The following is a 10,701-nucleotide window of genomic DNA, read 5'->3' on the forward strand; positions in this document are numbered from 1 at the left end:
GCACTCACGCTTGTCAAGCGCGCTTCGCAAGCATGCATGGGTGAGGAGAACTTTCTGTGTTCGCCTGTGCGCAGGTATGTAATGTATTCCTTGTCGCAAAGGGTATTTAGGTGTGTCAGGTTCTAAACTGCTCGTGATATAAAGATCAGTCTGTGCATAAAGTATTCGCCACTTTCGTGTGGGGGTATCAATGGGAACCAACGCGCAGGGGTAACTTATTTCTCCCTTCGGTATCTGCTGAGATAACGCATTTGTTTGTACACCAACGTACGCCTTGCTTTCTGTAGGCGCGTTGCTTATAAATGTACCGTGCTTGTAATCAGCTAAGCCATTTTAAAAAATACTGCTTTATTGTTAATTTCGAGACTCTGACTTACTAATGTTTGAACTTTGAAAAACAGTACGTAGACGAAAACGTGCTCTATTTTCGGAAAAAGACGTAATTCCATTCCCATTTCATTCCGTTCAAAAGGCGGTTAATTCCATTCTCATTCCATTCCTCCAAGCGTTGTCCCCATTCTATTCCGGGGTCGTGAAAATGTGGAATGATTCCGGAGTCATTTCAATTCTGGTGGGGCAACTCCGCAACACTGGTGGCAAGTATTAAACAACACACTCTTTGCGCTATTAGCATTGTGTGATGACTGGTTGTTATTTTAATCTTCTGCCACGCTACATTACATATATTAACACGATTCCTTGCCCGACATGACGCCTGTATAGAGTATTTTTGCAAAGGAGTTACAAGCACCAGCGTGGCACTGTGGTGGAAGACCCGACTGCCACGCAGAGGGCGCGGGTAGAACTTGCGCTGTAACAAACTTCAGCGCCGACAATGCCCTCTCTACGCTGGCCTACGTGACAGGCGTGCAAGAGTCCACTTGCGTTAATATAAAGATCTCTGGTTGCCACTATTCTCGTTTTTCGCACAATTTCAACATGTCTTTGCCTTGGCATTCCTGCCTGAGGTACGCGCTAATACTGTACCCTTAGATATGCTCACATTGCATGAGCTCAGTTGCTCCGGATTGCGATGTTTTCTGGTGAACCGAAAAACGATTGAAAAAATTTTGGTTTCACTCCGGAACGAAATAATAGATAAAGTTTCAGTTACGTTTTCGTTCCGGTCGAAAATATCGCTTTTTTCGTTTTTCGTTTTAGGTTTACGTTCCGTTCCGACACCCTGATTAGCGGAAACAGCAGAACTCGGGTACAACTGCAGTCGGCCCTGCTACTTCACCTATGATCGTAGGAAACTGCACAGAAGCGACGCGGTTGTCCTGTACGCTCACAAGATCGCACAAGATACTCTTCCAGTCCACAGGCGCACATTCCAGAAATGGATTCTTTGGGCCATGGACACTCAGATTGAAAGCTTCGAGGAGCGAACAAAGCCTATTAAAGGGCTGTTCAACTGGACCATGGGCTACCGGCAGGATTCGGACATCGTACACAGCTTCGGCAGCGTTGCTCGCAAGAACCACACCGACGCTACACGTGACGCAGTACTGGTGAAACGATTGAGGAGCAAGAGCCACTTGGTGGCCTGGTACCCGACAAGGTGCGGTGGTTCCGCTGCGGAGTACGTGGCGAGGTTGGCAAGTCACGTCTCCGTTGACGTGTACGGAAGATGTGGAAACTTGCGCTGCCAAACGCTGTCGTTCTACGACCACGACGAAGACTGCTACGAGATGCTGGCGGGGAAATACTTCTTCGTCCTCGTCTTTGAGACAGACACGTGCGCGGACTTTCTGACAAGGGCCCTGCACCGCTTCCTACGCTACGACGTGGTTCCCGTGGTAAAGGGTGGCGCAAACTACAGCGCTGTCACGCCGCCTGGCTCGGTCGTGGACGTGAAGCAATATCCTGAGCCCTACGAAGTCGCAGCCTTGATGATGAAGTCGGCTGTTAACTTCACGCAGTACAGCGAGTACCTTAGCTGGAAAAGGGACCACGATGTGATCCTACACGACCACGACGACTTCTGTGGGCTCTGCGACAAGCTCTACAGCAAAGAATATGTCAAAAAATCCTCACACGAGGACGTTAATGCCTGGTGGCATAGTGGTACTAATTGCGTCATGTAATCTCACCCTGCTGCTTTCCTTTTTACGTTACTTAAGTAGCCTGCTGTCTCATTTACTTCACGAAATAATTTAATCTGGCGCCTTCGCATCTGTTTCTAGCAAGAGCCTCATAAACTGATTTAAAAAAGCCTTGCAAAAAGATTGCCGGCTCCAGTCACAATAAATACTTACTGGAGAATGTCATATGCCTTCCGTGTTTTAAACTAATCAAATTTCCACTGTATAGGTATTTATTGGGCGGCACTTTGGAGCAGCGCAATGGCGACAGTCAAGGCGAGCACGGAGTCCTAGCACGAGCGACTTTCTTTCAGAAGGGTGGCGAAGAGGACGACTCACTAGAAGGCGCTGCAGAGGACGACCAATTACAGAGCTCTAAGTCTTCGCTACATTGCTGATGGGTGCATGCTTCCTTGCTCTTAGTATATAATTTTTTTACGATGTATGCTTTTATTTCTTAAGGCGAAAGCCCCATATGCCTCATCAAACGCGAAAATTGACCCACGTCACGCGTCGGTGTCTCCCGTCGACGTCAACACGAGTGATACAAAAATCATCATCACTTAATGACGTCACATGATGACGTCACCACATGACTGCAGCTTCGTCAAGGGTGGACCGATCACGGAGGTAGTGCAAAACCGGGTGAGGTGCGTCCGATCCTGGAGGCAACGCAAAACCACATTAGCGGCAGAAAGCTTTCAGAGGGGGCGTGGCACCAAGAATACATCGACTGAGAAGAAAAAGATGCTTTCGCCTTCAAGTCATCGTAGACGAGTGCATAAGGGACCCTGTGAATTTCGCTGGTGTGCTATAGAACTCCCAAGACATCCGTAAAAAATTCGGCAGATCCCACGTACCGCGGGTATCGATATAATGTGAAGGATGCGGCGGGAAGGTGACTGTGACGTAATTTTTTGCATTGAGCGAGGCGTTATGAAATGAGGCTAAAGTTACGCGAAAACGGTACACGCACACAGATATGTTGAAGGGTCGCGCATGTGTTATGTAACCAGATGTTTACAGTTGCGTAACGATGCAACAGCAACATACCAGACGCGGTGAGCCCACATGTAGTGCTCATAGTTGTCCGTTGTCATGGAGAACGCACGCACATTTCACGAACCCGTGTGCAGGGTCCTTCACAGCGTCCCTTATGCATACAGTTAAGACGACTCCAAGGCGAAAGCCATCTGTGGGAAATCTCCTTTGCAGCCTTTATTAGCGCACTGCGTGATACCGTCCCAACATGGCGTACGAAAGAACAGTTCAAGCACTCCAGCCTCAGACCCACTTCTCCTCTTCTTCGTCTTTCAGTCCGTCCAGCACGCAATTTCTACATCCTCCGCCCCGACAAATTTACTTGCATAATTCTAGTGGCGATAGTAGTTGTATCGGCCTCGTAATCTCCGCGCTGTTTGCTAATCGGATTCTGCATGCTCTAACGTGTCCATCAGTACCCTCGTATACCTTACTAATCCTTCCCATTTTCCAGAATGTTATTGGGACTTTGTCATCACGTATCAATACAATGCCATCAACACTTAAGGTAATTTCTTTCCCCTTATCTTTGCTGAAGTGGGCACTTCTAAGAGCTAGCAGGTAGTCCTTGTACCAGCGGTTCCAGAAAGCGGTTAACCTGCGTTGACGGTCTTTCCAAAGGCGCAGTGTGTCTGTGCGCTTCATTGCTGTTACGTGAACTTCATGGTGAGGAAGGACTGTTAGTCGTTGAAGTGCTAGAAAATGAGCTGGTGTAAGAACTTCAAGCTCTTTAGCATCAGCAGAAACATATGTTAATGGTCTAGAATTGACCACTGCCTCGACTTCTGCTAAAACTGTGCTCAGTTGCTCAAAGTTGAAGCTACCTTTCCCTAACGTTCTCCGGAGGCAGCCTTTAACCGTTCGTATCATCCTTTCCCAGAAGCCTCCCCACCAGGAAGCACGCTCAGCAATAAATTTCCACGTAATATGACTCATCGCACAAAAGTTCTGTACTTGCGCGTCTCTTAAGATCTCGTATATAGACTTCAATTCCCTGCTAGCTGCTTTAAACGTTAGAGCATTGTCGGAATATAAAACACTTGGTATTCCACGCCGTGCGACAAAACGACGAAAAGCCAGCATAAATGAATTGAGAGACATATCGCTACATAATTCTAAATGAACAGCTCTAACTACTGCACATGTAAAAACAACAATATAGGCTTTCTCGGTGAAATCACCTTTCACAAACACAGGCCAGGCAAAGTCGACGCCGCTGACTTGAAATGGCTGTGACTGGGACACTCTGTCTTTGGGAAGAGGTGCTGTCGGTGTCGAAATAGCGTTAAGTCGAAATCGCGCACACACAACACATTTACTAATCACTTTCTTGACACTCTGACGCCCCCTAAGAAGCCAGAACCTTTCACGTAGTTCAGCGAGCGTAGCACTAACACCACCATGAAGAATGCTTCGATGCATGTCGTTCACAATGAGGTGCGCGCAGTGCTGGTCTGGTGGTAGCAGTGCTGGGAATTTCACGTCGTCCGAAGTCGTTGCATTGTCGAGGCGAGTTTTGATGCGAAGGACGCCCCTTTTGTCCAAGAACGGATGAAGGTCTCGTATGCGCGAACTTTTCTCAAGTGTCCTGCCGTTAGATAGTGCAACGATGTCTTTATCGAATGCCCGCAACTGCATGGTTTTAAGCCATACTTCTTCGCTTGCTTGTATTTCTTGAGCACGTAGGGGGCCTTCCCATTGTGGGTGGGTGTTCTTGCGACAATTGTGTATAAACCTCTTGACCCATGCTGTTATCCGAACAATCTTCTGCCAGCTACTGTACTTGTTCGTGTCTAGTATGGGCTCTAATATTGTACAGTTAGACACCAATACGATATCCATTTGTTCTTTCGCTTCGATTAATGTAGCTTTAGAATTAGCGGCCTCGTCTTCTCTCTTTGGCCATGTTTCCGGAGCTGCAGCTAGCCAATCGGGGCCATACCACCACAAGTTACTCTCTTTGAGAATCCGGGCTGACAAACCTCTTGTCACAAGGTCGGCTGGGTTGTTCTTCCCTGTACAGTAACCCCAGCAACTTGGTTCTGTATGAGCTTGAATTTCAATGACCCGGTTACAGACAAACGGCTTCCACTTTGTTGCTATAGACTGTATCCAGCACAGGCAGAGGTTGGAATCAGTCCAACAGTAGTATGGCGTGCTCCGTGGTAGTGTGTCTCTTAGAAATGCCGTTAACCTAGCTCCGAGCCAAGCCGCTACCAATTCAAGTCTTGGCAACGTCAGCTGTTTTAGCGGAGCAACTCTTGCTTTGGCTAGAAGCTGCTGGATGAAGGTTCTTCCAGATGCGTCTTCTGCTCTCAAATACGCAACAACCCCGTATGCATGAGGGCTCGCGTCAGTAAAGACATGTAGTTGATATCGTGTATGATCACCTTCAAGATCATTGAAAGATCGTCGGCTGATGGAGAAGTCTTTAAGATATCCTATTTCTGCAACCCATTTGCACCATTCATCGCTCAGTGGTTCAGGCAGCGACGTATCCCAGTCTAGACCTTGGGTCCAGATTCTTTGAAAGAGCATTTTGGCTCGTATGGTGAATGGTGATAAGAAACCCAACGGATCGAAAATCCGGGAGGTAGTCTGAGGTACGACTCGCTTGGTATTCCCTGTACTGTCAGTCTTCAAGACCGAGTCCAAGTTAACGCTAAGCTTATCATCTTTGGTGTTCCAGTACAGCCCGAGCACGTTGGTCCAATGAGACTCAGTCGTAAGTGTTTCTCCATTTCGCTGTAGGGTGCGTCGAAGCAGCTCACAGTTCGTCGCCCATTTCTGCATCTTCATGCCAGCTAGTTCCATTATCTTGTTCGTCTGTTTGTACAGCTCTACGGCTTCTTCAGCGCTCGAAATGCCCAGCACTAAGTCATCGACGTAAAAACTCCTTTTGATCTTTGCGGCTGTTTCTTCGAACAGTGGTGCGACGTGGTTAAAGTGGTACTGCATAGTAGCAGCCAAAAGAAACGGACTCGACGTTGTTCCGAACGGCACTCTGGTCATTCGTGTTTCTTGTATTCTTGGTAGTGGTTTCCCCAAACAAAGCACCTCCTCGAACCAAAGGAAACAAAGTGCGTCTCGATCTTCAGATCTTATGTAAATCTGTAAGAACGCCTTCTGCACGTCGGCGGTTATGCCATATAATTCCAAACGGAACGAGATAAGCATTTTGAGAAGGTTTGCATTAAGGTTTGGCCCTTTTTCCAGTTCATCATTCAAAGAATGTTCCCCTGCTCCATGGGAAGAGGCGTCGAAGACAACTCGGAGTCTTGGCATTGTAGAGGTTTCGCGGATCACTTCATGATGAGGCATATAGTAGACCTGTTCATGTGTCAAGTTATCAGTGTCGATCTCCTCGGCATGTCCGTCTTTCTCGTACTGCCTAATAGCTTTGTCATATGCTTCGAGTGTTTCTTTCTTCTGTGAAAGCCTACGTACTAAAGAGTGCAATCGTGAAATGGCGACTTTGCGATTATCAGCCAAGTTGCACTCTGCCGATTTCCAAGGTAGCGCCACTTCATAACGCCCATTTCGGAAACCGATTGTGTCAGTGAACCTTCTTAACACGACGTCGTCTTGCTTCAGAAATGGCTCTTCAACAATACCAATGGCATCCAGCTCCCAAAAGCGTTGTAATGGGTAAGAGATGTCCTCCTTCTCGATCACGTCAGTTCGCAGCACGCAGATATTGCTGCAGGTATATTGGCTGGTTTGTCCCTCGACGGACGACGGTCCTTGGAGAGTCCACCCTATTCTCGTGTTAATGGCAATTAACGCTCTGGTGTCCGAGTCCCACCGTACTTCGCTGTTTTTGGGCATTAGCTTCCACAGCTGGTCGGATCCAATGAGAAGACTTACCCCGGGTTCGCAAGTGACGCTCGGGAAAACAACTGCATCTGCTAATGGTTTGCCTTCTGCTATGATGACTTGCAGAAATTTGTTTGTTTTTGGGGCTTCGATCATGTCGTCACAGATGAAAGGAACGACAACAGCCTCCATTTGTACTGATGTGTTGTCGTGTTAGTTCTGAAGCAAAAAGCTGACGACCTTTGCGCGTCGGGTGAGTTCGGATCGCCCTCGTCCAAATGTGCTGATAACCAAATCGGTCTCCCGTATCGGCGTTAGCCTCAGCTTCTTACTAACGTCTTCTCGTACAAACGTTCTCTGACTGCCGTTGTCGAAAACGCCACGTATGTAACAGCATCGTGTCGCTGTCGTTATCCACGCTCGAAACGTCTGGAGGAGAACTTCGGCGTTAAGTCCTGCAGTTGCGCCGTTCGTAGCAACATGCATAGCAGCGTCAGAGGTATTTCCAGTTGCCCCCGCGGTACACATTGTAGATGCATGACGACGTTTGCATACTTTGCATTGTACTCTGCGGCGGCAGTCTCGTGCCAGGTGTCCCTTTGCCGTACACTTGTAGCAACGACCATCCGCTGTGAGCAAATTGCGCTTCTCTGCTACGCTGAGGTGGCTAGTGCATTCCTCAGTAGTGTGATCAGTTGCCGAACAGAAGACGCAGGGCTTGGAAGAAACGTTTGTCCTGTTATGAAGCACCCTGGCAGACGGAGGTGACAAAGGCTTTTGGGAGCTGTGAGCAACATCGCTACGGGTATTCATTGACCCTGGAGTCGAGATCTGTGCGCTTCGCTCACGGCACTCCACTTCGATCCGAAGAAAGTGCAGCAAACGCCCCATCTCCTCGTGCGAAGATTGTGTACTGCAGGCGTCAGTTGAAACGGAACGTGACTCTCTGCTCTCCTGTTTATAGTAGTCAACTACTATGTTAGGAGGGATAACTTTCAGCAGTACCTCGCTCAGCATGGCTGCGTATGATACAGCGCTAACTCCAAGGTTCGCGAGTCCTCTCTGGTTCACTTGTACTTCGTCGTACAGCTTCCGCAAGGCTGATACGTCGCTCGACGACCTGACGGGTTTTACTGTGCGGAGCCTCTCCAGGTGCTTGTGCTCGATTAGCTTCGCGTTCCCAAATCTTTGTTTTAATATTTCAAGTGCGTCGCGATAAGATGAATCTGTGACCTGAATTCCGGCGACGGCTTGAGCAGCGGCTCCATCGAGTAACGACACAAGATAGTGGAACCGATCCGTGTTGGACAAGCTCGGGTTATCGTGCACGGAGTGCCGGAACATGTCCCAAAACGGCTGCCATCGAGTTAAACTGCCGTCAAAGCGCAAAAGTTCTAACTTGGGCAATCGTGCACCAAACTCACGTTGAGGTCGCGTCGGTTCCCTCTCCGAGGTCGCTGGTGGGTCCTCCTCAGTAGTGGTTGCAGGCGGATGCGCCGTCGAAGCCGGTGAGGAGACCTTGAGCCTGTTCATGTGGTATTCGAGCAGGGCCAAAGCGCTGGTAGCAGCGTCTTCATATTCCATAACGGAATCGTAGTCTTCTGCCACCTGCTCGTCTGTCAGGAAGGCTTCCAACTCGGCGTTCAGCGCAGCTAACTCCGTCTGGACCGCCTTTAACCGGCTGTGGAGGACGTGAAGCGTCGAGAGCTCGAACTGGTCTGACTGTACGAACTGATTTACCTCATTCACAATCCTCGTACTCTGGCATCGACGCGAAGCCCGCTTGTTCTTGGCATGCTCCATGACGGTCTGGTTGCAAGAAGAAGTCCCAGATCGGAAGCGACAGCTCGTGGGATGAAGGCCGCGGCTTCCCGGGTTTCGGCACCAAAATGTTGTGGGAAATCTCTTTGCAGCCTTTATTAGCGCACTGCGTGATACTTCTTTTAGATGCGAAGTATCTTATGGCGGAGTTCAATCCGGTGGTGGTGGTGTGCGGCGTGACCACCCTTACTGCGCATGCGCATACCCTCTCCCCTCCCGCTCTCCACTTTCCCTCTCCACTCCCCCTCTCCACTTCCCCTTTCCACTGTTCCTCTGAAACGCGGGCTAGACATGCCGAAATTCTCTCCTGCGCAACGCCGCGATCAGCACCAGCGCATGCGCGTCCCCTCCCCCTCTCTCTCCTCTCCTACGCTGCCCCCCTCTCGCACGCCTGCCGACCGCGATCCCCGCTCGCCCTGTGAGAATTAACGGCCAGGCTAGAGGGAATACAATACGTGCGTAGCGTTCCTCTTCGCGTTCCACGACGCGAGGTCGGTGAATGCCCAAAGAACGCCAACGGAACGCGATCGTGCAAGTGCTCCGGCTTCGCATCGCCTCATGGTCCCCTTTAGCGGGAGTGAGTGAATAAACTTTATTACGAGATCCGGCATGTTTGTGGTCCGGGCTAGACCGCACAGGTAGACACCAGGAGACCTTGTCTCCCTATAGCCTCCCTGGCCTGCTGGATGGCCCATCTTTGGTCTTCGACCTCCGAGCTGAGCAGCACTAGCCGCCACCGCTCCCGGAGGGCCTCAGGAGAACTTGTTGATAGGTTGGATAAATGGTGTAATTTTTTTCCTCTCAGCCGATGTACTGACGCTGCACTAGTATCCTTCGAAAGCTTCCTTACCTAACGTGGTTTTGCACTGCCTCCAAGATCGGAGGCAGATAACCTGGGTTTTGCACTGCCTCCAAGATCGGAGGCAGATAACCTGGGTTTTGCATTGCCTCCGTAATCGCATCGCCTTTGACCGAGTTACGATGGTACGTGATGGCGTCATCATGTGAAGTTACGTTACTTTGACGTCATAATGACCTCATATTTTGGCGATCCGTGACGTCATCATGACGTCATGTAAGACGTCATCACGCGATGATTGTTTGCACCCCTCATCCCCGCTGCCGCCGTCGCGGGACGCCGACGGTTACACTACGCGTTTGATGCGACAAATGAGGATTTTGCCTTGAACAGCGAGAGAAACAGAGCCAACGAACTTCTCTCTCGCTTAGCCCGAACACCTAATACCAACAGAACGGACGAAAAAGCCAAAGGAAGCTCTTTGCGTAATATATATAAAAAAAATATTTATTCTATATAATACAAAACCTTGATAAAGCCTTGATAACCTAAAGGCGGACGTCCTAGTCGACGCTCTTCATCTGAGCAACACACTTGCCAGTGAATTCGGAGGGCCCCCTTGCAGACACAGTTTCCTCCCTAACGCGGTAAATATGATTGCCGGCGTAAAGGTCATTGCCGTTAAGAAGACCGCTTGCATTTTAAATATCTTTATGTGTTCAGTTCTGCGCAATCTAGACAATAACACGCGCTGCTCGTTCCGAAAGAGCGCCCGCAACATATGACAAACGGGATCACGCGCGTGGGCGCTACTGGTGGCGCTGACCTATGGATGGACGGATGCTATGAGCGTCCCCTTTATGACGGGGCGGTGACAAGTGTGCCAGCAGGCTCGATTAAAAAAAATTTTTCCCTTTTGTTTTCTTTTTCTTAATGTTGGCCTAATGTCTCTACTTCTGGTAAATCTATCTTACTACAGGAAAAAAAATACGTGAATTCTCAGCCCAGTTCTCCGCCCTTTAAGGCAGAATGACCTTATTTTTTTAGATTTTTTAGCAGCTCTTTGACTAGCCTGTGTAACGCTGCCCGTCCGCACAAACGCGAGGCAACGCGCTTCCCTCAGCGCATGTGTTGGAGCGT

The 10,701-nt window shown here is 49.3% G+C and overlaps 1 protein-coding gene across 1 annotated transcript; it reads left to right on the forward strand.

Moving 5' to 3' along the window:
* The first annotated feature begins 1,355 nt into the window (after positions 1-1,355).
* On the forward strand, positions 1,356-2,087 carry LOC119405864 (alpha-(1,3)-fucosyltransferase C). Its single transcript, XM_037672692.2, has one exon. It carries the CDS (start codon positions 1,356-1,358, stop codon positions 2,085-2,087), a length of 732 nt encoding a protein of 243 aa, XP_037528620.1.
* Positions 2,088-10,701: the final 8,614 nt, after the last annotated feature.

The sequence above is a fragment of the Rhipicephalus sanguineus genome, chromosome 9 (genome assembly GCF_013339695.2).
Source record: "Rhipicephalus sanguineus isolate Rsan-2018 chromosome 9, BIME_Rsan_1.4, whole genome shotgun sequence".
Lineage (NCBI taxonomy): Eukaryota > Metazoa > Arthropoda > Arachnida > Ixodida > Ixodidae > Rhipicephalus > Rhipicephalus sanguineus.